This window comes from Cyclopterus lumpus, chromosome 21, assembly GCF_009769545.1.
Source record: "Cyclopterus lumpus isolate fCycLum1 chromosome 21, fCycLum1.pri, whole genome shotgun sequence".
In the NCBI taxonomy this organism is placed as follows: domain Eukaryota; kingdom Metazoa; phylum Chordata; class Actinopteri; order Perciformes; family Cyclopteridae; genus Cyclopterus; species Cyclopterus lumpus.
The window spans coordinates 25404343-25431815 of NC_046986.1; the positions used below are offsets into that span (position 1 = coordinate 25404343).

Genomic DNA, 27473 nt, shown 5'->3' on the forward strand with positions numbered 1-27473 from the left:
TATCAAGGGGCTGGACCAGGGCAAACCTGATTCAGCCCTAACTATATGCCCTATTAAAAAGGAAAGTCTTAAGTCTACTCTTAAATGAGGTGACTGTGTCTGCCCCCAGGACTGAAAGTGGAAGCTGGTTCCATTAAAGAGGAGCTTGATAACTGAAGGCTCTGGCTGCCATCCTACTTTTTAGGACTCTAGGCTTTGTAGGTGAGGAGAAGAACTTTAAATGTGATTCTTGATTTTACAGGGAGCCAGTGCAGAGCAGCTAATACAGGAGTAATGTGATCTCTTTTCTTAGTTTTTGTGAATCCACAAGCTGCAGCATTCTGGATTAACTGGAGGGACTGTCTGCCCCCAGGACTGAAAGTGGAAGCTGGTTCCATAAAAGAGGAGCTTGATAACTGAAGACTCTGGCTCCCATCCTACTTTTTAGGACTACACGAGCTGCAGCATTCTGGAGTAACTGGAGGGACTTAAGAGACTTATTAGAGCAGCCTGATAATAAGGAGTTGCCGTAATCTAGTCTAGAAGTAACAAACGCGTAAACCAGTTTTTCTGCATCTTTTTGAGACAAGATGTGCCTGAACATGAAATTGCTTTAGTGAAGAGTGGGACTTGTCATGTGTATATTTCAGTTTCTATATGTATTGGGACTTTCAACCTAATTGTAAGAATTATTGTCCTGAAGCAAATCTCAAGCACTGCATGTTTTCATCCAGGTAACATTAAACCCATTGTTAGCGGGAAAAGGCATTGATGCCAGACCTCAATCCATTTGAGAACCTCAGATACGTTATGTATTGATACTGACTGTCCAGGAGCTCATTGATGCTCCCACAGGACACCATCCACCATCTCATCAGGAGCATGCACCAGATGTTGTCGGGAGTGTACAAGCATGTGGTAGCCAAACAAACTACTAAACTCTCTATCTCCTTCTGTTTCATGGATTGGAGTTACATAAACACATTACATGAATATTGTCATATTCATGTAATGTGTTTATGTAACTCTGTAATGCTGATTATTTCTTAACTATACAACAAAGTATCAAGCCTCCAGGTTCTAAAAGGACTAGGTTTGCTGGCTACTTCAGGGAGAAAATAATCAACATTAGTTCTGGCATCAAAATAAGGACACTGCACTTGTAACCATATCCTGTATACACACACATTTAAGGTTTTAATGTTTTTACGTGGTTAATACTGAAACTCAGGAAAACAGTAACAGAACTGAAGCCTTTGACCCAATTCCAACCTCAATTTTTAAAACTATTTTGAATTGTGTATCTGAAGACATCCATTGCAGAGTAAATTACTCTCTACAGCTTGGTGTCTTCCCATCTGATTTTAGAACTGCTTCAGTAAAAAACACTTTTTAAAGGACATATCACAGTACAGTACTCATTTGGGAAATATTAGGGAAGAAATGATGCCTGGGAATTTCATTCCAGTAAAGTTTTATTAGCATGATTTTTGTGTTTACAGTACAGTACTCATTTGGGAAATATTAGGGAAGAAATGATGCCTGGGAATTTTATTCCAGTAAAGTTTTATTAGCATGATTTTTGTGTTTACAGTACACTTTCATTTTGGCTAATGTCTTTAGTAATAAAGTGAAACTTTGAACTGAATGCAATTTTATGATATGTTTTATGAATTTGTAATGATATCCAGCTGTGAACATCATTAGTATTGTCACTTTTGTAGGAGCCGTTCTTCGGCAAGGTGTCAGTCTAGACACAGTGCAGTCCGGCGTCCTCATTGTGCTGGCAGTTGTTAACACCAACTCCTCGGTGTCGGCAGCTAAAGATGTCAGACTCTGTTCCTAAACATTGGAGCTCATCCAGCCAGATCCTACCAGAGCCTATGGGAGAACAAAACATGCATTCATCAGATGCTTTTTTTTATTTATTAAAGTGCAATAACAAAAGTTACTCTACATGTTCCTGTGGTGTTAGCAGTGGTGGAGGAAGTACTTTGATCTTTCACTGAAGTAAAAATCTAAATCTACTAAATCTAAATTTACTGTCAACATCTTATGTAGGTAAAACTACCAAGAAAGTACTAGTAAAGGATAGGCTAATTTTAACAAAAGTATATACTGTTGGGTAGCTTAATCTAATATCATAATTTGAATGGTTTGTTCATGTGTTCTGTGTCTTTTCTTTCTTTTATATTTTGTTTTGTATTTACTAATATGAAACTTGGTATAGACCATTTTAAAGTTCACAACAATTATGATGTATGTAAGTGTGCGCACACAGTTTGGCAACAAAAGTACGAGTGCAATAGCTTATCCAGCTACGCAAGGGCATTAATTACCAGAAAAAATCATTAATGCACCCTAAATAAACTGAGCAGAACTGTCTGCTTTTAGTGAGTGAAGTGGCATAATATTTAGTGGCCAGATATATACATATTTGATGGATAAACAGCATGAAATGTTACACCAGCGAGCCGTTATAAGCATACAAGTCACTAGATGATTCAAACTCCTATCTGTGATAATGTGCTAAACGTCACCATGACATGGACTGAGAGGTTTAACTTTATTGAGTTTTAAAATGGGCGTGACAAACACTAGCATTTCTGAGCAGTCCAGTGGTAGTCAAAACATGTAATAGCTTGCAGCCATAGACACAGCTGGTGTTTCGGTTTAACGAGTGACCGTGTCAACTGGTGACTCTCAGTCGGATGGTTGACGCTTGTAGTGAAGTGAGCCGTTGAAAACCACAAACAGAACATGTAGGTGTCCCCGTAAAGACCCTCAATAATTTAAAAACACAGATGTTTATTATCTACACCAACCAGTTACTATTAATACGAGCAACAATGGACACATTCGCCTGAAAGTCCCCTGTTAACATGGTCACTCGGTAAACTGAAACACCTGACGCTCTGAAACAGTCCTGTGGGAATTCTGTAGAACTTGATTCAGCTGTTTCTGACAACCAAACATGCAGCAACCAGACGTTTTAATGCTAGTACCAGTTTGTATTCAGTGTTTAAAGCGTGCTAACTTGTATGAATGGCTGGGCCAGAATTTCCCTTCCTGCCAAAATGCACGCAGATATTTTTGACAACGTTGGCCGTAAAATGGTCTGTACTACTGTTATGTATCTCAGTAAATAAAGTTTGGAGTTTGAAGAACCGCGGCCCAAGGCTGTGTTCTGAGCATGTTGGTAGTTCTATTTAACAACATGAAAAGGGTTCAGTTACAAACACCACAAAAGAGAGAAAGTAGTGGGAGTTACAATTATATAACTATACCTGCTATTACCACTTTTATTTTCATTCAATGATACCACTGCTGCTGTTAATTATTATATGATATTATTACTACTGATGCTATTACTACTCTCATTATATTTAAGATTTATATGGGTTGACTATGTTGTAATTGTATTATGTTGTTCATTATGTAAACATGACATCTATTGCACTTCTGCCCATCCTGGGAGAGGGATCCTCCTCATTTGAAATGATGTGATGGTGGCAGCGAGCTTCTTACCTGGGCTGGCAGTGAAGGTGTAAATGGCAGTTTGGAAGCCCAGCATCTTACAGATCACCTTGCCATCCACAGTGTCAAAGCCGTCATCACACACAGTGCCCCAGACTCCTTTGTAGTTCACCTCCACTCGCCCTCTGGCTTTCCCCGGCACAAGACGCACAGTCACTGTGGCGACACAAAGTTGCAAGCTGTTTAAAGTTCATGGTAGCTTAAAGTTATTCTATTTTGAAAGTGTCTTTTAGCAGTTTCGTTAGTAGTAGCTTTTAAAAATATATATTGTTCTCAACACTGCTCTCAGTTCAGTCACATGCAGAATTACACTCTGGTGGATTTCCTTTGTCTCCCATGTCTCCTTTGGGACCTGGTGGTCCAGGACGACCTGTAGAGGAAACATTTTCAAATATATCTTCAAACCAAACTGATGGTTTACATGAACTGGTATGAACTTATCTGTAACTTCAATGCTTTGCAGAATACATCACATATAGAAGAAATATGTTACTTTAATACACACTCACCTTCAGTTCCATTGAAACCAGGGGGCCCATTTACACCTGATGACAACAAAATGATATTGCTTTAAAGATACAGGCAGGACATCGTTGATATTTACTCATTAAATAAGAGTGAGTAGATTCAATCTATAGTTTAAAGTTAAATGGAGCTAAAGTGGTAGTTCAGGAAGGAAGACTTTCTTTACACGACGGGTCATTCATAAGTGTCTCAGTCTATTACTCCTAGTGATTACGCTATCAGCTGATCAGGGGGGACGCCACTTTGGACGCCACTTTGCCACAAAGTGGACGCCACTTTTAAGCGACCAATTAGATGCGGCACTGTGTCCCATCTAATCAGACCGTTAGTCAAACTTTAAAGGAGTTCTCTGCTCTGCTGCTGTCAGTTGTCTTTTCAGCTCGAACCTGAAGGCGACCCTCCTCCAGCCCAGTCACCTCCAAGCAGCAGGCAGTCATACTCCTCATTCAACAGCGGGGGGCAGCAACTCCTTCCTTCACCACCACCAGTGTCGGGACTCCAGTGGGGAGTCTATCTGTTCAGAACTCGGCCTCACTGCCCCTTGACTCAATTTACATCCGTTTAATTACTGATACCAAACATTTTGAACTAAGGCTAGACAGTTGGAGTTATTATTTAGTTTCTTTCATTTTGTAAAGATGTTTGTGCATTCAGACTTCAAGACATTGCATCTGTCCATCCGGGGAGAGGGATCCTCCTCTGTTGCTCTCCTGAAGGTTTCTTCCCTTTTTTCCTTGTGAAAGTTTATTTTTGGGGAGTTTTTCCTGATCCTATGTGAGGTTCTGGGACAGGGATGTCGTATGTGTACAGATTGTAAAGCCCTCTTAGGGAAATATGTAATTTGTGATATTGGGCTTTACAAAATAAACTGAATTGAATGGAAAGACATGACTGGTGTCTGCAACGACAAATGAATGCAACCCAGAAATGGCTAATCCCCTGTCTTAATACCACTGGTCTGTAAGGCGGCGTAACTTCATTCAAACTTAAATACAATCGGCTAAAAGCGATCTTAGAAGGCACGTCATACAATCTTGCACAGAGTAGCAGGCTGGAGATGCCTCCTACTGGCCGGGCCAGTGAGTCAGCAGGCAGTCAATGGCAGGATAAAACAGACAATACAAAGTGATTCGAGAAAGTGTGAGTCACCACAACAACGAGAGGTCCTTAAGCCTGCAACCATAATTGAGCACCCACAATATTTAGCAGTTTGCTGCTTTAGAATGCGAGATTAGCCTCAGGCAGACTCTGAGTTGCAAACTCACTCACTCATAGACGCACACAAACGAACGGGTGCACGCACACACATGACCAATCTTCCGGGCCAAATAAAGAGGATATATTGACTCATTATGTCTAGATACATATATTTCTATTTCTGTGTTTAGCAGATTTGTAGATAGAAACTACACGGTGGTGCTATGAATTCTTTAGCTAACATCCAAATCCTTACCTTGTGCCCCACGTTCTCCCTTCTCTCCCTTTGCACCTGGTCCTTGTTTCCCAGGGTCTCCTGGGAGCCCAGGTGAACCCCTTGGACCTGCAGTCACACACACACACACACACACACACACAGTCATATATGTTTTTTTGGTACAAAGATATATTTTTTACAAATGCAAGCTGTGCACATTGTATCATTGTGCATGACACAGCGCATGAAACAGTGCTGTGTAAGCGATATAACAGATGCCCAGAAGTTAAAGGAGGAAGAGAAACCGAAATTCCTAATTTCATAACTGCAATTTGCTGATACATTTTTTTCCATCAAGGAACTGAGCCTCTGTAAAGTCATTAAGTGGGGTATACAGTATTTACAGGAGGATGTCAAGATTGTTTGCCTGAAAGAACAATTTAAAAACAGTTTTTTAATGTATTTATCCATGTAATATGTTCATTAAATGAAATGTTAGCCCCATATGAGCCAGCTCGCAGCCTTAGATCCTCCGGTGGGGCCCTTCAAGGCCCTTCAAGGCCCTTCAAGGCCCTTCTGGCCGTTCCAAAGTCAAGGCTTAAATCAAAGGGTGACCGTGCTTTTGCCATCAGAGCCCCTCGACTTTGGAACGACCTCCCTGAGGGGATAAGACTAGCAGAATCAGTAGCTTCTTTTAAATCACTTCTTAAAACCCATTTTTATAGAACTGCTTTTAAGTGATGTCGTCCTTTTATGCAGTTTCCCCTTGTTTCCCCTATTTTAGTTTGTCTGTTCTGCTTTATTTTGTATTTGTATTTGCGAATTAGCACAAAACACAAAGCAGGGCTGAGGAGATGGGAAAGTCATTTATTTTGCAGGAATATGGTGGTACCAAATATACCCCACGGATCCAGTTCCTACTGTTTGCAAATATGATCTATGATGCTTTATAATAAATGAATGAAGTTGCCATGTTTTGACTGAAGCAGTGAAGCATGTCACTGAAGTGCCCAACAGCATGTAATTTAGTATGGATGGGAGACCCTTTTCTGATGGAGCCCCTTTTTGTGATTTAAGCTAAAACGTGTCTTGCCCTCTGGAGTCCATGGACGCGTTGCCGCGTCCTACGGTATTACCGTGTCCTTCTTCTCACGAGATCGTACGTGATTGACACATCGAGCCAAGAGATTAGCCGTATGGGGTCAGATTAGTCTCAATAATTGCAAATGCAGACAGAGAGACTCACAAATGCAAACACAAAGATTCACAAATGCGCACACAACAATTCACAAATATGTTTGATTTACAAATGCACACAAAAGGATTTACAAATAAATTAGACTCACAAATGTACCCAGATTGATTCATAAATATATTACAATGCACACATAAATAAATTACGATTTATATAAATGTAAAAGAAAAATCACAAATATATTTCTGCATTTCTATCTGGATTTTTCTATTTGTTTGTAGATTTGTATGTATTTATTTGTCAATCGCACTGCATTTGTTTGTGGATTGCTTCACATGTGTGTGTGTCTTTCAACATAGACCTATCTGTATCAGATGTCGCCCTCATTTTCAACCAATCACATGAGCGCATCTACCCCTCCCCTCCCATCTCCACGAGGCTGCCAGTGTAAAGGGGTGTTCACACCAAACGCGGTGCGAATTTTTTGCGTGTCTGGATCCCATGTAAAGTCAACGCACAGACGCGTTTGGTTGCGAAATTCGCCGGGTGTTGCGATAGACGCGTTTCGCTCGTTGCGAAATTTCGCCAGAGTTGAAATATTTCAACTTCCAACGCGAGTTGCGAAAGTTTTGCAACTCGCGAGCCAATCAGCGTTGAGATGCTCCGCCCGTTGGGCTGCTGCTGCTCTGGTAGCGCTGGAAGCGGAAGTTATCGAGACGGAGTTGGTGAAACTCCCCGAGCTGTGTGAGCCTACGGGTGATGTTATGAACCCAAACACGAGGGCGTTAGATGTTCCGAGATTTATGGGATGTCCACAACAAGTATAAAGCAGAACTAGTGGTTATTTCGACCGTGGTGAATGGCGGAATTTCTAACTGTTTTTACCGAGACAAGCCACGGAGATAAGCCACGCCCCCTTTTCGCAACTGGTTGCGAAAGACACAAATGAACACAACTTGACTGGCGAATAAACTGACGCGTTTGGTGTGAACGCACCATTACAGTTGCGCAATTTGCGGAGGGATACATAATAATGTACCCCTCCCCCCCTTGTTGTAAGTCATGACAACAGGGAAGTTGTTGTAAGTCACCGAAACTTCGGTTTAATCTTGTAAATCTTGTAAAAAATCATAGGCGTGAAGCGAAAAATTCACCCAACGCTGAGTTGCGAAAGCCAATCAGCGTTGAGACGCTCCACCCTCATCACTGACGTCGTGCCGTTGGTGAATCTAACTGGCTGCCGCTGTTCTAGTGGCGCTGGAAGCGGAAGTTATCCAGATGTAGTTGGTGAAATTCACCGAGCTGTGTGAGCCTACGGGTGATGTTATGAACCCAAACACAAGGGCGTTAGATGTTCCGACGTGGGATGTCCACAACAACTATAAAGCAGAAATAGTGGTTATTTTCTTCCATGGTGGATGGCGGAAATGATAACTGTTTCCACGGAGTAAAGCCACAGAGATTAGCCACGCCCCTCTAAAACGCGAATGAAGTGAAACATGTGATTGGTTGAAAATGAGGGCGACATCTGATTGGCTACAGATAGGTCTATGTTGAAAAAAACGCATTTGCGAATCCAGCCACGGCAGGGGAGTCTCATAAATCCCCCACACACATGTGGAGCAATCCACAAACATATGGGTGCATTTGTGAGTCCAAGTTATTTATAAATCCTTCTGTGTGCATTTGTAAATCGAACATATTTGAGAATTGTTGTGTGCGCATTTGTGAATCTTTGTGTTTGCATTTGTGAGTCTATCTGTGTGCATTTGCAATTTTTGAGACTGATCTGACCGCATGGACGTGCCGTATGACGTTTGTGTTGAGCTCCACCCTGCAACGTAATTTGTGGAATCGTGTGTCCGTCAATATTTTCTGTGAAACTAACCAATGAAAACTTAGAAAATCACCATTCAATTCAATTCAGTTTATTTTGTATAGCCCAATATCACAAATTACAAATTTGCCTCAGAGGGCTTTACAAAACTAAGGCCCTCCCACCTCACGCTTCAGAAAAACACTGCCGTTTTCAGTCAGTAAATAGTTTGTTGTTAAATAGAGGACATATTCTGTTGTTTGAAAACTGTTCTTGAAAAACTGACTAAAATATATAGTAAATATTTAGTTTGAAAGCGAAAACGGTTGTAATGTTCATTTGTCATTTGCACCAAAACAGTTTGTCCACATGAATAAAGGTATGTTTTCACAAGACTTTGACTTCAACTTTTCAGCTTTAGGGCCAAATTACGTCTTTACACTGTGCCTAAAGACAATGGTGCTTCATTATATAGATACCTGAGATTGTGCTGCAATTGTTGATGTATAACGTGCAAGTGCCTTTTAAAAGGTGTATTTAAGATATTGTGTAAAATCGAGAAAAATAGTTTGGACCCCAGAGGGCTAGAAAAGCTTTAATAATAACAAGTGCATTATTCCACAGATAATTGTAAGGAAACCCACCAACTTCACCAGCAACTCCTTGCGTCCCAGGTTGTCCGTTGAGTCCCATTTCACCCTTTGGTCCTAGAGGGCCAGGAACACCACTGTCACCTAGAAAGAAGAATACAGGTATGTGATCCACTTATGGACTTCTGCTGCTCAACACTACCAGTGAAGCATGCTGAATAACGCACACAAACAGTGACGTTGAATAAGGATGTATACCAGTCAGCGGTCACTACCCAAGTCCGCCGTTTGTGAACTTCTTCCACATACATGTGACATATGAATATATTCAATCACACATCCTTGGAAGTCCAGCTGAAGAAGATTGTAAAGTATAACATTTCGATGTTAGGGCCCGTAATGCTCATTACGTCCCACTATACTGACGCACTGTTCTAAAAGTCTGAAAGGAAAGGTTTATCCTGACGGTGGTGTTTAAGGAAAGGCTGATCAATTCAAGAGTAGTTGTCCCTTTGGATGTGGCTCAGTAAATCTGCTGATTACATTTAAATTATTTTCATAACATCATTTTTGGCTTGTTGGCAGAAGGAAAGGTCACAATATCTTAAAACTCATCGTATGAGGATCACAAATATACATATACAGTGCATGGCAATCTCAGGCAGTTTGAGGATAAAGTAAATGTGTTCCCAGTTAAGGCCGTAGCCAGGACCTTTAGAAAAACGATGGTCACGATAGTAAACCATTTATCTAATTATTTCTTTTTGGTGGTGAAACTCAACCCATGACTCGGATATTCTTGGCTTTTAAATTGTTCAATCACTTGGCTGTGTTAATGCATATGGCATACATTTTGACAAGATTATTGGAACAAGTTCAACCTCAGCTCCAATAATAAATCATGTAGCCAAAGACTGTGTAGCCAAAACACAGACACTCAGACAAAAATACCCCAAACCACAATTTTACAGTAACCTAATGTGCAGGCTTCAAAATTGTAGTTTTACAGTTTTCTCCCATATTGAGCCATTTTCTCAATCCAATACAGTAGTCAATATTGTTGGTAAGCAGTGACATATCCCTGACTGGGAAACTGGCATTTGAAGGGTTACAATTCTCAAAATCAATCACTTTTTCATTGGTTTGATGTTATTAGCTCAGAGGTTGTAATGTAATTATCTTTCTTCACTCTAATATCAGACCATAAAATGTGGTTATTGTCGAGATGCTTCTGAGAGAAATGTAGATATGTCTATTCCTACATTTGTTGTGTTGTCCCAGTGATGACAGCCCTGGGAAATATTTGGGTGCTGAAGATTACCACACTTTTCATTATGAACTGATTATACTCCAGCTTTAACTACCCTCTCCATGACTCACCTTTGTTACCCCTCTCTCCTGGCGTGCATGGAAGCGCATCTTTTCCCGGAATACCAGGAGGTCCTGAGGGCACATACACAAAATAATAGTTAGGGTTTAATTCTGTTCAGGTTCTTACAGTGTTATGCTTTGCATTTCAACCTTAAAAGTTAGCCTTGAACCTGAAATCCATCCTTAATACGCTATCAACCAGAACATGCTCATTGTGATAAATGCTAATTTCCCTGACATTGTGACTTTAAATACATACACACACCCACCTGGTATGAGGCTAATGGTTGTCAGTTTGCCCTCCAGGTTGTGGGTGCTGGTGTTGAGCAGGTTCAGGTCAGACTGCAGCCTGGCCAGATGCCCCTCCTCTCCACACAGGCTGTTGACCTGTTTTCATGGCAGAAACATGACTTTGATTTTAAATGAATGCTGTAAAACATGATCACATCAAATTAATGAATATTTGCAAAATATATATTTACATAAATTAGTTTACATTGAGATTTAATTTGGGCACATATCAGTGCTTCCCCTTTTGATCTCTCTGCCAATGCTGATGAACTGAACAACATTTGCATTTAAAATAATGTTTCAAGTGGTCATAAAACTATATAATATGCCATGCCATTAAAAACAAGGTTACAGAGATAGGAGGTCCCCAGAAAGCATCACTTGAGGAATTTAGAGGGACTTCTAAAATATTGTATTTTTGGTGCCACTGTTTTTTTCTGTATGCAATTATATTTTCCTAAGTATGTTTAAAATGTGGTGTTTCAGTACTATATTTGTAGGGTGTTGACACACTTTGATGTATTTATTATGAGAGTAGCGTAGGTCCTGGAATAGCCTGTGGTCAAGTGAGAGAGAGAGAGTGGCGGTGGATGTGCTTAGAGTAGACAGCTAATAGAGCTGAGAATCGATTAGAGGTACAATTGTCTTGCAGAAAAGAGGTTAAGTGTTAGTAAATCTACAGTGTGTTGTACGGATGCAACTTGCCAGCTCATCTCAGTTATTTCATTTGATAAAATTAGTAGATTTTTTCTTGCATTTGGCAAGGGGTGGTTGTTCACTTTTCACCCTGTCTGTGCGATGCCCCAGGTGAATTTATATCTAAGCCCATCTTCCCATTGACTTTGTACACGAACAGAAAACAATTTGTAGTTTTAGGGGAGTTGGATGCCAGAACTTTTTCTTGACAATCCACGGTGTGTCCTTCCGTCCTCTACTGTGCAGGACCTCTGGCTCTCTGAGTCGTCCCTGACTCATTCAGTGACATGTGCTAGATGGCAGATGAAGTGTGGCCCGATCTGGTACTTTTATGCATGTGACAAATGGTGCACCTCTAATCCAATCATGGATTAGTGGGCTGCAGGGTCACCATTATTATACATAATATGCATCCCACGGACTGCTTTCAGTCTGTATGCTAAGCTAAGCTTACCCAGACTCCAACTCTGTAGTTAATACACACATGAGATTGATATGGTTCTTCTTATCTTACTAACAGAAAAACTAGTCTATGTTCTAGAATATTGAAGTATTTTATAAAGATGTAAGTCATGGTAATTATTCAAAGGCCTTACGGACTTTTTCTAATAGATGAACTGGATAAACAGTTGAAGTAAAATAAAAACTAAACTAAATGTAAGCTATATACAAAAGTAAAAAGTTCAGTTAAATGTTACATATAAACAGCAGGAGGACCTGGCTCTTCAGGGCCCATAGATGCCCCCTCAGGGTCTTGGTTTCTAGACTGTTGTTGTAGAGGAGAGTTTGAATGTGGTCATCACCCTCTTCCCCAAAAGGATTGGATGTCAGCCTCTCCAACCTGGGATTAGACAATGAAGACCCCAACTTGATAACTGGGACAGAGAGGAAAAATATCAGTATAGGCCTACATAATGACTTTGTACAAAAAAATCCATTACACAAACTGCTAGAGAAATTATCTTGATCCTGTTCAATATATCACGTTTAAATAGAAATATGTGATAACAAATAATACTATCGGTAAGCAGGTATACCTTTATAAATGAGAAAGGCATTAAGGGCGGTCTGCAAGATGAAGAAAACGATAATCACATTAAAACACCACTGTCTTCTGGGCCTTGCTGGCTTTAGATCTGAAACACACACAGGAAACACATCAGAATGGGCACAACCTCCTGCAGCAAACTTGTATCCTTGGAAAATAATTTCTGGTGACAAAAAGTAGTTGATAAATGCTTTTATAAATTTGCAACGCTCTGATCTTTAAATATTTGGACAACCAGTGCAAAACGTCAGCTGTCAATTACAATGAAAACCTAGGGGGAATTATTTTTGTTGGAAGAAATTCATGAAAGTGACACTAAACCAAACTGGTTCTGAGTGAGAGTGTCAGAGATGTGTCCTTGGACATGACATGTTTTCACACTATTTAAAAATGGCAAACCATCCTGACCCAATTCACAATAGGGCTTACCGTATCTATAAGTCGGGAGATAAGCAAATTTGGGCATAATTTGTGACCATTTTGACGGCCAATTCCGAATTCCTAAATATTATCTTCAAGAGGTACTTTATATATGAGACCAAATAAATTAATTTATGCTGAGTTAACAGGCTATCTCATTTTTTTTCATTTTCGTACGTCAGTTATACAACCAGAATTTATGCTAGCCTAAAGGTAGGGTACAAAAACGAGAACAATACGAACATGTAGGCTCCCTCGTGTGGCTCAAAGCTGGAGTCTAGATACAAAAAAGACAATGGAAGAAATTCTGGAAAGAAATGAGGGACCCAAATAAAATCTCCTGCGACCCAACTGTGGGTCCCAACCCAGTGTTTGGGAATGAGTGGGTCAGAATAACTTGTAATATGCTCTGAGGTCAGTGATGTTTTTTTTGTTTCATTTGATTTCAGAATGGATTACAGCTCAATTTACCATGCAGAGCAGATGGATTTGTGCAACACCACAAGCGCACGCAAGAAACGTGGAAGCACAAGATCACATGAAAATCCAATATTAGAAAGTCCATCCCCTTTTCCAAACACTTTCCGATGACTGCTTATCGAATGGTTCTGTCTAACTTGTTGCTTCATTATTCTTTATCTTTGGGTCGCAATTATAGTCCATAATTAAACCCTGTCTCATAGACATGTATTAAAATGCTACCGATACTTTGATAAAGCTGATAGCCAATAAATAGTCTTGTATTGTGAACAAAGAGCTGACAGTGTTGTGTAATATATTTGAGATGTAACTTTTGTGTGGAAGGAAAAAAATTAAACGGGTCAGATATGACATGAATATCACTTGTCAGCTTTCTGTAAAATCTTATGTAAATATCGAATAACATAATTAAAAGTTGTGTGTATTTTTGTTTAATGTCAGGCAAATATGTTTTGTAAAATTACGTGAATGACATGATCTATTCACACATTGAGGAGATTTTGTTATCGGCCAAGTTTCAAAATATGTATTTCCTGTTTATTGCATGCATTCACTGCAATGATGAAAAATACATGACTCTACTTAGTTACCTATAGTTACCTCTCAGTGGTCTTAGTGAGGGTTTAATTGAAGATAGGTGAATAGTATTATACAAGGTAGATAAGTGGAATTATCGGAAGATCGGAGAATGGGACTTCAAATTCGCAATGTCATTTATTTATGACAGTACTTACATGCATAAAATGGAAATTTGACATTTTAAAACTTCCACAGCAGCCACCATTTTTTTTCTTCATTTTCACTACTGTAACTTTGATACTTCATGTGTTAACCTTTAACTCTTGTATTTATCTTGTATCTGTCTGATTAGAATTTAGTGGTCAAGGTCAGTGTGAATTATAAAATGGCTAAATTCTAGTGAGCAGCTTCAGTTCATATATTGATATTGTTCATGCTGCCTCACTGTCACACAGGTGGTCAGGAGTCATCTGTAATGTCCGTAACACGTGGGCTTTTATATCAAGCGTTTGGTAATTTACATCAAAGATACAACAATTTCAATTTATTTTGACAAAATAGCCCAAAATCTCAATTCCTCGGGGGAGCACTCATATGTTCTGGAGTTGAAACATCTTCCAAACTTGGATCGAACCTCTTATGGATTGATTTGATTCATGAATTGATTAATTCATATATAGCTGTTGCCATAGCTGTGATTGGAAATAATAATTAATATGCCAACTGTGGCCCATATCCCTATGTATCATGTGTTATTCTTTTATGCAGAGTTGTGTTTGTTGTGCTCATACTTGAAATACAATAATAAATTCAGGATTCAGTTCTTATTGTTAGACCCAAGAGTGTTTAAAGAAGGTAATTAAACATTTCTAGAATTAGACCAATTGCATCATACGAAAGTGCTGATAAATTAATACCTACTTTTGTGTCATCCCCATACTGTAATTCATACTCCTGCTGAGGAGTTATACCAATCAGATATGAACTATTTAGTTTTTTTGTCCATGTAGTTAATTAAAGTCTGTTAACTGCATGTTCTTATGAATACAATCCCATGAATCAGAGCCAATAGCAACTCGACCTCTTTGATTTGAGATACTCACCCTCGGGCTGGAAGCTGTAGAGATCAGTCATGTCAAACAGCGGGTTACTCTGGGTGAATGAGACTCCATCCTGCTTCTGGTCCACTGATGTCTCCATGCTCTCAAGAGGCCAGAATCACCCTCACTTCCTACTTCAGGAACTCTTATAACACACAGAGCTTGATGTCAGGAAAACACAATTCACCCCAGATTGCAACAGAACCTGTGAAAGAACTCACATGGAGAGAAGTAGAGGAAGGAACTATGTCGGATTTGTAGCTGAGGTGGCCAAACTTCAGCAGCACGCTCATGCAGTAGAGTAGAATGAGGAAGTTGTTACTCAAACCACAAATGCAAGGCCTTGCAAAACAGTAAATTAAATAAAGTTCAGTATTTATTATCACTGTTTGATTGACTGATGAGATTATTATGTTACTTTGTTGGTATTGCTTCATCATCATGTCCATTGGTTTATCTGGTACTGAAGCAATAATGGAACAATCTAGAGTAGAGGTAAGTTGAGTCAGTCACATTCAAAATGATTAGGTATATCAATAATTGTGTGTACACACTCAAAACAATTACAGGAACAAAGATCCTCTGAGCAACTGTTGAGTAAGAATAGAAGAAATTAGCAGTTGTTGGTAAAAGAAACTGGAAGCTGCGCAGATTGAAAGTTTCAGGGTTTCAGTTATTGCACAACTTAATTTTGCTTTTCATGTTATCAGTGTCTCTGTGTAGCTTACTCCGAATCATTAAATGTAATTTAGCAGAGAAGCGGCAATAATATTGATTATTACTGCTTTATAATAAATGACAAAAGAGCCTGGCATCGAGTTTCTAGATGGGAAGGAGCTGATTGGCTGGCCTGAAAGCCATCTTACCTCTGTAATGTATTAAAAGTAAAGCTATTTGAAAAATGTTAATGTATGTATATTTTATTACTATTGTTATTAAGAATTGCAGACTGTCGTATTGAACATTCTAATTCAGTAAAGGTTGGCACTCTAACATGTATACATTTTGTTGTTCCTTACATGGCGTAAGGAACAACAAAATGTATTTAACGTTAGAGTGCAAGTGATGATGTTATAGCACTTTATGCATTTCACTAAATTAATTTTGTTTAATACAGGCCAAAGGATAGTCCAGCAAGACACATTTTATTTATCAATTCATTTAGTTTGATCCAGCAAAACAAATTGTATTCATCAATTCATTTAGTTTGATGTACAATTAGATGTACAAGTTAGAACTGCAATCACTAAATCAACTTGAATATTTTACATTAAAATGCTTAGTTGTGTTATTGTCAAGATAAGTTAGCGCCCTCAGGGAACCCATTCTTTCACAGACTCACATCACGTCTCAACACTATAGCCTGTAACATTCGGAGCAGAATACATTTGTAGGAGCTCAAGTAACTTCTGTCATATTTATTGAATGTGTTGTAACTCTGTAATGCTGTTCATTCTGTACACATGACCAAGGGCATAGGTTTGGTCTTTGCATTGCAGGGACACTGCCAGCCATTTATAGAAAAAAACGTAGTATGTAACTTGGAACTGATTTAAACATAATTACAGTAATAAAACCTTAGTTTAAATACAAAACAGTATTCTGCACCAAATAAATAAGAAGAAGAAATGAATAAGAAAAGTTCTGCTCAAATGCCAATATACAGTAACAGTATATTCTATATGCAAAATATATATAAACAACTACCAGTTGTGTAGTGAAAAAAGACAAAAGAAATTAGAACATTTTAAATAAATCTATCATAATTTTAATTAGACAGGGCCTCCTGTTGTGTTTTAGCCATTGCACGTCGTAGTTGGGTTTGAACTGGCGTTTTCTCCAATGCATGTGTTGTTACAGCATGATGGTGTGCTTTACATGCTTGATGCGGATTAAAGCTTTCAATAACATTTTTCCAATTACTAAAACCATTTAAGCAGAAGGCTGGGTCATTCTTTTTTTCCAGAGTGGTCTTTTTGATGGTTATGCTTTGACACACAAGGTACCTTTTTCAGTGTAGGGCTATAATGCAGCCACAGATACTGACTCTACCACTTTGCCTGAAACCGTAACTTCTTGTGCTGAAGTTGCTGCTCTGATGAGTTTAAGGTCAGTCTGGTATGGTTCAGTCCTCATGTCCAGGACACTGCTATACTCACTTCATGACGGTCACTGTCACTGAAACTGACTGTGAGCAAAGAGCAAAGATAACTTAGCCTAGTCTGCACATGCATGTTTTAACATAATAATAATTCACATAAAACAGGCAGACAATGTTTACACTGTCAGCCATGATAATACACCTCAACACAGAATCAATTTAACTCACCTGAAGCCCTGAAGTCCAGCTGCTGCTTCCTGAATGCATTTAAAAAAATGCCTTAATGAATTAATGTAGACCTTATGTGAGTAGTATATGTATTTATTTTGAAAGCAATTTAGAATATTTAGGTTCATGTTTTATGGAACAGCCTTGTTTTTTTTATTCAACATCACATAATACATAATCCAAAAGTGCTGACATAAAGTCAGATTCCCGAAACGTCCTTCAGTTTCATTGCTAATGCATGATCAAATGGTAATTCTTAACACAATGCAATGAGTAAGACCTCACCTGGAGCCCTGATGGTCCAGCTGCTGCTTCCTCAACCTGATTTCTGAGTTTCCTGAATGCATTTCAAAAGGATGCAGGTTAGCACTGTGTTAGCCTGCCACTAGCTAACTAACAACGACCGTGGTGAACAAACTTCGGATATCTCTTTTCTTTTTTGGTGTCAGTTTCCTATCTACAAAGCACAACAGGGTCAACATATTAATGCTGAGACCAAACGAAATTGAAGTTGACCAATGAAATTAATATGTTGTAATATTTGGTTTTCTGATTTTATATATATTCATACAGTCGAGTTGATCAAAGTTTCTAGGCACGTGACAGTATTGTTGTATGCAGGAGAAGAGGAGGAAAACGAAAAGAAGAAGTTAAGTTACATCACGTCTCCCTCCTTCTTTCCTCATGTAAGCTTTTATGACTCTGAATTTCCACTTGTCTCAGCATTTTATTTAAATCATCTCTTATTTTGTTTTCTTGTCATGCTCTCAACTGACCCTTTAACAGTGGGAACTGAATCTTATTCAAGTGTACTTTGAGTTATTGCAGTGGGTAAGTTAAGTTTGTTTCAATTGAAACATGGAGGGGGGGGGGGGATATAAGTGTAGATATGGTGTGAAAGTTGAAGACGATCCAGTGGGCTGAAGAAAAGGAAGGAAGAAAAGCTCTTGCTCACTTAGAAACCCTGCTGCCCCCAAGTGGCCAAAAAGATCAATACATGAAGCTTTACTTACTTTAGTCCCTGTGGAATGTAAAAAGGTCCAATATAAAGATGTCTGGCTCACACTCCTCACATGGACTGATGTCAAGCAGGTACTCTCAATTAGTGGGGTTGAATGTTTTTCACATTTTCAAAACATGTAACATTTATTGCATTTATTTCAAAATAAGAGTGCCCTGATATCCAAGATGCCTTCCCCATGATGTACAAATCAATCCTCAAACAGCTTTCAAACAAGAAATTAGCTGCATGCAAACAAACAGAATTAGCCTATATACAATACATCTCTTGCATAATCACGTCTTGTATTGTACTAAATCTGTATATATTCTGTCTCTTAAATGTACAGCAAATATATCAATCTGACAATGTGATGTCAAGGGCACTGTTCTTTGTAACTGACCATTTGACTTGAGTCTGGATTGTTCGGTTCTTTGAAGCTGGCTTAATTCATATCTGAAACTGTTGTCCTTCGGGCCAAACCTGCAGGCTCATTGATTGTAAGCTGGATCATGACTCACCGCTTACATTGAAACTCATTAGTAATTATTGAAGAGTGTTTTGGTCTCAAATCCGCAGTTTGACGATTGATTTGTTAATCCTGAATGATGGCATATTGCGCTCTTATTTTGGAATATTGGCAACATGAGTAGAGATATGAAACTTTGATCAGCATCTATATTATTGGTTGAATGCTGATCACCAGGAGAGATCAGACCAATGAGGTCCGTCTTTGAGGCAGGAGGCACAGAGAAGGAGGCCAGGTCTAGGCCATAGGCTGGATGCAGGAAGCAGGGGCAAGGACCCAGGACCAGTTTCAGACACAATGGACCATATGAGACTTAGTTGTGAAGAGTTACCTATGCTATCATAAAACATATAAAAAATAATAGTTTGAGTTATTGAGCAAAAACACAATGCATGGTGTCTGGGTTCTGATCCAGCTGTGAGGTCCTGGGACAGGGATGTCGTATGTGTACAGATTGTAAAGCACTAATTTGTAATTTGTGATATTGGGCTATACAAAATAAACTAAATTGAATTGAATTGTACTGTTTAAGTGTGCATATGTTGTTTAGCTTTATCATTAAATATGTTCTCTGCACTGTGTTGGCCGATGTTTATTAAAAGCCGCTGAGAAGTGGAGTCAAGTCCCTTGTGTCGCCATGCTTGGCCATTTACTGTGAATTAATTCTGATACAATTCAATTCAATTCAGTTTATTTTGTATAAACCAATATCACAAATTACAAATTTGCCTCAGAGGGCTTTACAATCTGTACACATACGACATCCCTGTCCCAGGACCTCACATCAGTGTTCGAGGTGGCTCATTTAATTCACACGCGTTACTCTCCTCAGCCACCAGATGTCGCTCTGATGTAATGTTCTCTCACTGTGAGCCCCGTAGAGTGTGTGTCTGACGAGGAGGTACCGGTGAGTTTAATTCCAGTAGATGCAGCATCAAGAGGGTTCATTGCTGTCACTAGTTCCTGCCGTACTCACAACACCTGATGTTCCTTGCCACCAGCTCATCATCGAACATATTGCAGCTGTAATGTCGTAATTGTTCCAGAAAGATACTTTATATTATTTAATATATATATATATATATATATATATATATATATATATATATATATATATATATATATATATATATATATATATATATATATATATATACATATAGAGAGAGAGAGATATTATTTAATATGTAATTATTATTATTTAATAATTATCATTGGTATACCAGCAAAGTGAATCATAATGCAGCAGACTAGCTTTCTCTTCAGAACCCACATATATAGCTTTCATCTATCTCAGCCTCTCTCTGGTTTACCTAACAAAGACGTAATCAGGCTAAACGGGAAGGAAGCCCGTCCAGATCACATCTCCTTAGTTCATCTTTAGACGTGCCCCCTTCGTGCATGGCTCCTATTGCTGCTGTGATCTTTGTTCACATCGGACAGGGAGGGCCTCTCCGACCTGCAGCGGGCCGCATAGCCCCTTTGCTCCTGTGGAGGGTACACGGTATTCTTTTATCAGTGAATTTGGTGCGTTTAATAATTCATTTCAATTCAGTTTATTTTGTATAGCCCAACATCACAAATTACAGATTATCCTCAGAGGGCTTTACAATCTGTACACATACACTCTGTCCCGGGACCTCACATCGGATCAGGAAAGACTCCCCAAAAATAACCTTTGACAGGGAAAAAAGTGAAGAAACCTTCAGGAGAGCAACAGAGGAGGATCCCTCTCCCCGGATGGACAGATGAATAGATGTCATGTGACCAGATGAACAGAGTTACAGAGTTACAACACATTACATGAATATGAATCAATTATATGAAATTATTCATAATGAGAAGAGTAAGCATGATGAAAAAGTTACAACTACCAAAAATAACAGCAATAATAATATATGAACTAAACGTTTCTGCTTTCTTTCAAATGAGTTCATATATAGCAGTAACACTTGTTTCAAGATAATGATTTTAGTTTTTTAAGTGTGTAAATTGTGATTACTTTTCTTTCTTTTTTTCTTTTGAAATAATGTGTTACAACACTGTCCGAACAGCTATCTCTAATAAAGGTTATACATGACACAATACTACAGCGTAATATGTGCCCTAAACTATACGTTTAGGGCACATATTACGTTAGTATTACACATATTATTATTTTTACATTTTGATCCATTGATTGTCCTTTAGGTGCATCCTCCTGCAGACAGTGGCACCAAAGATAATCACATATTGAATCTTAATCTTCAGGTAAAAGGTAAAACAGTCTCTACATCTCAGCCCTGCTTTTATGTGGGCTGACAGCGTCTTCATCCAGCTCTCATCAACCGTGCGTGTGTGTGCGTGTGTGTGTGCGCGTGTGTGTGCGTGCGTGCGTGTGTGTGTGTGCGCGTGTGTGCGTGTGCGTGTGTGTGCGTGTGTGTGTATCAGCGGCAGCACCTTAGAAAAATGTTAAGAAGTGAAAGAAACGACAGGAAGAGACGTCTCTCAGTGTGTTGCTATAGAGGGTTGGCCTGATTATTATGTTGATAAATAGCTGAGTGATTTACAAAACAATAACTGTAAAATTAATGAACACATACACGGAGAAAATAATTAGCATAGTTACTATAGGCTTCACAAAACAAAGCAAAGTATTCCTCCTACACACTGAGACCCGTTCAACGATCACATACACTCTCAATAACTGTAGCACTATAGAAGTATAATTAATAACACGAATAGTAATTAAAGCATATTAGAACGTACGCAGAAGTAGGCATACTTAATCAGTGAATGCCAGATATGAATTGATTATTATTTGTACAATGATGATGATATTCCATAGACAACATCTGTCTTCGTGGAAGAGGCGCGCTAAGGCCTCCAGTTTCACATACAAAAATAAAAAATAGAACAAGGCCTTAATATAAATTATGAATGACGAATTACTCAAATGAAGTTGCCCCTTCATGCAGTCTTCTCTGTATTCTTTGGCAAAGCTCCTCTGCAGCGCGCCTGTCGGTTCGGTTGCATTTATTATTCTATTGGCCCTCTTTGCGCGCACTTTGATGAAGTGTTTGGCGTGGTGATGGTGACAGAGGCTTTGAGTCGCTTTTCTCCCGCAGCCGGGTGATGAAGGTCCGGCTGATCGGGAGGAAGAGGGAGTAATTCAAACCTGTACACTGTCCTCCGGCAGCTTCTTTCTCACAGGGCGAGATAAGAGCGCGCTTCTCCGGGCCTCGGACTGGAAGACAATACCGACTGACAATGGTGGTTGTACCTCAGAGAGAGTGTGTGCGTGTGTGTGTGTGTGTGTGTGTGTGTGTGTGTGTGTGTGTGTGTGTGTGTGTGTGTGTGCGTGTGTTCGTGCGTGAGTCCGTGCTATATAACGCATTTGAATAGGTGCTGGTTTTGGCTAATTTGTGGGAAATAGAAGATGCCTTGTGTTGTATGTAAGCCTATACATTATGGCACCTTGTGTGTTTTGACTGCGTGCTCGTGTGTTGGAGATAAGATGAACATGTCCTGTACACTAACTATGCACTAATAGCTCCATAAAAGCATAATTATGTACGATGTGTGGATGCAGGGTGCTGTAATTTCACGAAAAATGCCATATTCGGAAATCAAAGTGTAGCCTGAATCCGTCTGTCCACCGTGTCCGTCCAGTTAAAAGGCAACTTCGTGGAGGTGAGCAGTTGTGCAGACGGCAATGGGTGTGCCTGTGTGTGTGTTTGTGTGTTTGTGTGTGTGTGTGTGTGTGTGTGTGTGCGTGCGTCATGTGCGTGTGTGTTTGCATATGTATGCGTATATGCGTGCGTGTGCGCGTGTGTGTGCGCGCGTGTCACCCTGCTATCCATCAGCTCTATAAGATGTAACAGATACACCGTAACAAGGCTGAAGGCACGCAGCATTTATAAGCTCTTGTTGGGATTGACCGTGAGGTCTGGTCGCTGCTCCATACTACCTATCTTGAGTCAGAGACGCCTTACTTCATTGGACATCGTCACCCCCTGTCCTAAAGTGTCCCGGCCGGTGATTGGCTCGCTGCGCTATGGATGGTAAATGCACATCCGGTTAATGTGTGTGAGTTTGTATGAGTGTGTGTCTATGCGCATGGTGAAGTGATGGACGGACTTTGTGAAGACCCGACTGTCATACAGCGGGGAAAAGCTCTGGTGTGTGAGAACAGTGCGCAGTAGCATCCATAGCCACTTTTATAGTAAGTCCCCGACCATGACGCACCGGAGCGCTTTTACGCAAGCAGGATGCGCACAGTTTGCGAATAATTACACCAACCAGCATTACGGAGAGAAAATAACTATGTTTTAGGGGTTCCTTTTTTCATATTTTGGATACAAACAGACCAGCAAGGTGTAAGTGGATTGAGAGAACAGAAGACACGTTCTTCACAAAAGCAGCGATGGAGGAGCAGCGGGATCTGAACAGCACAGATAGCAGCGAGGGAGAGAGCGTCTCCCCGTCTCCCAGCCTGCCTTCGCCGCCCATACTGCCTCTGCAGGTCGCCCAGCAGGCCCACAGAACCACCAACTTTTTCATCGATAACATTTTGCGGCCCGACTTTGGCTGCAAGAAGGAGCACGGTCTGGGCCCTCGGGAGAGGGCGCAGACCTCAGGCCGGGAACGCGTCCACCCTGCAGTCAGCAGGCCGAGCCTTCCCGGGACGCCGTGCCAGGACTCCAATTGCAGCAGTGACAGCACTTCGTCTTCCGCCTCCTCCGCCTCTTTGGCGAGTCCCAAAAAGAGTAACGGCAGCTGTGGAGGAAGCGCGGCCGCCTCCACCGAGAGCAGCGGCGTGAAAGCCGAAGAGAGAACTGGCGGCGGGGTCGCGGAGAACACGTCCTCCTCGCTGGTGGTGCTGAACGGAACCGGAGCGTCCACACCGGAGAGCCAGCCGTTGCTGTGGCCTGCCTGGGTCTACTGCACCCGGTACTCGGACAGGCCCTCATCTGGTAAGGCAATAGTTTCTCGGAGAAAAACAACTCTGAGCGTGCATTGTTTTGTTTTGTTTTGTTTTCATACCATCTTTCTATACTATCAACTGTAATCCTTCTTTTTCTGACTCACCAAGATACATGTATCCCATGTAGCAATTTTCGTTTAGACAGTTAATAGCGTTTTTAAAAGAAAGTAAAGCTCAAATGAATATTTGAGAGAATTTAAAGATTGCTAACTTTTTCTTAGAACCTAATTTTAAATTTTAGATATATCTCCGCCAACCTATGCTGCTTTAAATATAAAGTGTTTAATAACGCGTTCATGTTGTCAGATGAGGGTTAACCTTCCTTGATTGTTACAAATGAGTTAGATTAAATGTATTTCTTCAACGAGGATTCAAACTAAACAAAAATAATCTTGTTGGACCAGAACAAGAATAACGCCTGCCAACGAAACTTTTCATTCTAATTGTTAACATATTGCATGTTAATAATTAGAATGTAATGTCTACACAACATGCGTGCTGTGTAGATATTTACAGAATAAAAATGTTTGTAGATATTTCATTTTATTCTATTTAATTTTATTATATTCTATTATTCTACTCTATTTTGTTTTATTATATTACATTATATTTTATTTTATTATACTCTATTTGCATTATTGTATTGCATTGTATAGCAATGTATTGTATTCTACTCTATGTTATTCTATTCTTTCAGCATGTCTCTTTAACCTCATTAGTTTATTCGCAAAATAAAATAAAAGTAAAACAAAACTCACAAACCAGCACTATCTGTTTGATGTGATACATTTAACATAGAGAAGAGTGAGAACGTGCAGGTGAGATTTTGAACATGAATCTGCAGGTGGAGTCAGATTATGTGCTATCCAATTGTCTGATTTGTTGAATAACTCCACATTATTTCATACACAACCATTTCCACATGCAGCTGGCCGCGCTGCTCTTGCAGGATTAGGATTAGGGTTATGGATGACAGCTCCAACCCACAGTTTGTGGCGCTGTGTGACACGTGTTTGGTTCAGGGGATCCACAGCAGACGTTTTCTGGAAGTCCTTTCTCCCAGGGACCGTTGTGTGATCCCGGTGTGTGACCTGTTGTCCTGTATGGAATATGAGCTATTGTGAGTGAAACACAATGGAGGCAGCCGTTATGGAAGCTCTCAGCTTCCCAGCGCCGACAGGAGACATTTTGAATCCATTAATCCTGTTTGATTGGGTCTGACTTCACCAAACACGTCTAGTTTCACCAAAACACCAGCGTCCCTCCAGGAGGTGTGGAACGGGCCTGCGTCGAGCTTTCTCCGGGAACTCTTCCTTGATGTTGCTGCATTGAATGGCTTTCTTTCATTTCATGATATCAAGAATAAGGGATTCATCGGTTGTACATAATTAGAAGTATTTTGTTAATCTGCACGAGAATAAGAAGCAATCAAGTCTACAAATGAATATGTGTGTGTCATAATAACCAACACACTCTTAAAGGTCAAGAGTAATTGAATAGCTACATATTTTATAATTAGACGAAAAGTTACATTAGAAGGATTATTGTTTGCATGGTGTTTGAAGGCACAACTAGGCACAATATTTGACTATACATATGTGTGATATTAGCTTGCTTGTTAGTGTATCTTTGTTCAATCTGGCCGTGTTCATCCTGCACGTTTCAATTCAATTCAGTTTTGAATTATTGTTTTATTTTACGTAAAAATGTAGAAGCGGTCACTTCAGTTTCCTTACCATCCCGCGGCTCCTCTGCGAGTATAATATTGTATACACTGTATTATGTGTCTACACTTCAAAGTTGATGAATAATCGTGTCGCTGGTATCATTGTGTGTGTGTGTGTGTGTGTGTGTGTGTGTGTGTGTGTGTGTGTGTGTGTGTGTGTGTGTGTGTGTGTGTGTGTGTATGTGTGTGCGTGTGCGTGTGTGTGAGCGTGTGTATCGTGTATCAGACAAACGGGTTTACTCTATCAAACCAAATACTATAACATAAATCTTAAGATAGAGACGTGCAGCGGACATGATGACAATCATTGGGATATTACACATATTATTATTATTGGATTATAACATATTACTAATATATGATTCGTAACATTGCCAGTCAGACAAATAACAATAGCAATAATAAATAATAAGAATAATGATTATCATTATTCATATTAATATTAATATTACACTGTATCCCTTATGTTTAGGAAGTGAGAGCCATCCTCACATTCATCATATTAGTCCATCACTGACTATGATTGTTCGATCTATTTGTTTGTGGTTATGGTTGATAACGCTGAATATTTACGTTGCCGCTCTCCGTCCTTCCGCCCTACTGCAGGCCCACGGACACGGAAACTGAAAAAGTCGAAAAGTGGCAAAGAGGACAAGCGGCCGCGCACGGCCTTCACGGCGGAGCAGCTGCAGAGGCTGAAGACGGAGTTCCAGGTGAACCGCTACATCACGGAGCAGCGGCGGCAGGCTCTGGCCCAGGAGCTCAGCCTCAACGAGTCCCAGATCAAAATATGGTTTCAGAACAAGCGGGCCAAGATCAAGAAGGCCAGCGGCTTCAAGAACGGGCTGGCGCTGCAGCTGATGGCGCAGGGACTGTACAACCACTCCACCACCACCATCCAGGAGGACAAGGAGGAGGACAGCGACTGAGGACCCGGTCGGCGGCCCCGTGAGGGGACAGGACTGGGTGCGTTTCAGCACGCTCCTCTCTGTACAATGTAAATATATTCTCTATATAATTTAATGGAGAGGTCGGGGACGGAGAGCTGATCGGATCTCGCGCGTTTTGTCAGAAGTTCTCCTTCATCTCCGTCTCCTCCTCTTCAAAAGTGACTATCCAGCAGAGCAGACTGCGGACTCTTCACACAGACCTGCCGCCGCAAAACCAAAGAGATGTTACCGGAAAACAGCCTGGACACTTTTAGAAACAATAAAACACACACACACACACACACACACACACACACACACACGCACACACACGCACACACACACACACACACACACACACACACGCACACACACACACACACACACACACACACACATACACACACACACACACACACACACACCGAGACCATTACACGTTGGTTTAGTTGTTTTCCTGGACCAACCACTGTAATGATCTCAGAGTGCACTTCTCAGAGATGCCACGTTGATAGTGCCGAAGAGAAAGAATACATGGCGGGTTCAACCTAAAACCAGTAAACAGTAAACAACAATACACAGTAATCCTTCCGGGTGTATTAACGGCACGTTAGAGAAGTTCTATAAAGTCGGGCTCTTAGAATTGTGAGGTTATAGGGCCTTTTTATTATTGGGAATTTTAACAATTTGTTTGTGCTCTAAAATAAAAAATATGCAACCATATTTTTTTATCCTGATTCTATTTTAGATGCAAACTATTTTCATGAAAAAATGTTCAGGCCAAATTAATGAATACATTATTCAGTATGGTCCCACCAAAATCTAAAGATTTCGACCACCCTGACAATAAATAAATAATCAACGGATCAAATAAAATTAGACAAATAAAAATTGTATGGGAAGAATAGATCGTAACCTCATTATCTCTATAATCCTGCGTACAGTCTAACTTCATTTAGCCCATATATTGCTGTAAAACAAAAACATTTACAAAAGATTTTTGAAACCCATAA

General features: G+C 40.0%; 2 protein-coding genes across 3 annotated transcripts; one reads left to right on the forward strand and one right to left on the reverse strand.

Moving 5' to 3' along the window:
• Nucleotides 1–1436: 1436 nt before the first annotated feature.
• marco (macrophage receptor with collagenous structure) lies at nt 1437–15196 on the reverse strand. Of its 2 annotated transcripts, none has more exons than XM_034562233.1 (11): nt 14985–15196; nt 12452–12550; nt 12132–12289; nt 10697–10814; nt 10437–10499; nt 9111–9200; nt 5495–5581; nt 4026–4061; nt 3827–3886; nt 3508–3672; nt 1437–1860 (listed from the first exon to the last, which is right to left on the reverse strand). In XM_034562233.1, exons 1-11 carry the CDS (start codon nt 15079–15081, stop codon nt 1730–1732), a joined length of 1104 nt encoding a protein of 367 aa, XP_034418124.1. In that variant the 5' UTR covers nt 15082–15196; the 3' UTR covers nt 1437–1729. The 2 variants fall into 2 exon arrangements, with proteins under 2 accessions (XP_034418124.1, XP_034418123.1); XM_034562232.1 differs by having other exon boundaries at nt 3815–3886.
• Nucleotides 15197–22925: 7729 nt separating this feature from the next.
• On the forward strand, nt 22926–26460 carry LOC117750800 (homeobox protein engrailed-1-B-like). The gene is made up of 2 exons (XM_034562171.1): nt 22926–23794; nt 26138–26460. The coding sequence occupies exons 1-2, from the start codon at nt 23245–23247 to the stop codon at nt 26458–26460; spliced, it is 873 nt and encodes a 290-aa protein (XP_034418062.1). The 5' UTR covers nt 22926–23244.
• The last annotated feature ends 1013 nt before the right edge of the window (nt 26461–27473 follow it).

What these genes read in the sequence shown, in the direction of transcription:
- marco (XM_034562232.1), bottom strand. Translation starts at nt 15,081, where the DNA reads ATGGAGACATCAGTGGACCAGAAGCAGGATGGAGTCTCATTCACCCAG. An exon ending in TGGTTTCAATGGAACTGAAG is followed by an intron (nt 3,887 to 4,025) that starts GTGAGTGTGTAT and finishes TTTCCTCTACAG; the next exon opens with GTCGTCCTGGACCACCAGGT. An exon ending in CACCTTCACTGCCAGCCCAG is followed by an intron (nt 1,861 to 3,507) that starts GTAAGAAGCTCG and finishes GTTCTCCCATAG; the next exon opens with GCTCTGGTAGGATCTGGCTG.
- LOC117750800 (XM_034562171.1), top strand. Translation starts at nt 23,245, where the DNA reads ATGGAGGAGCAGCGGGATCTGAACAGCACAGATAGCAGCGAGGGAGAG. An exon ending in CTCGGACAGGCCCTCATCTG is followed by an intron (nt 23,795 to 26,137) that starts GTAAGGCAATAG and finishes GCCCTACTGCAG; the next exon opens with GCCCACGGACACGGAAACTG.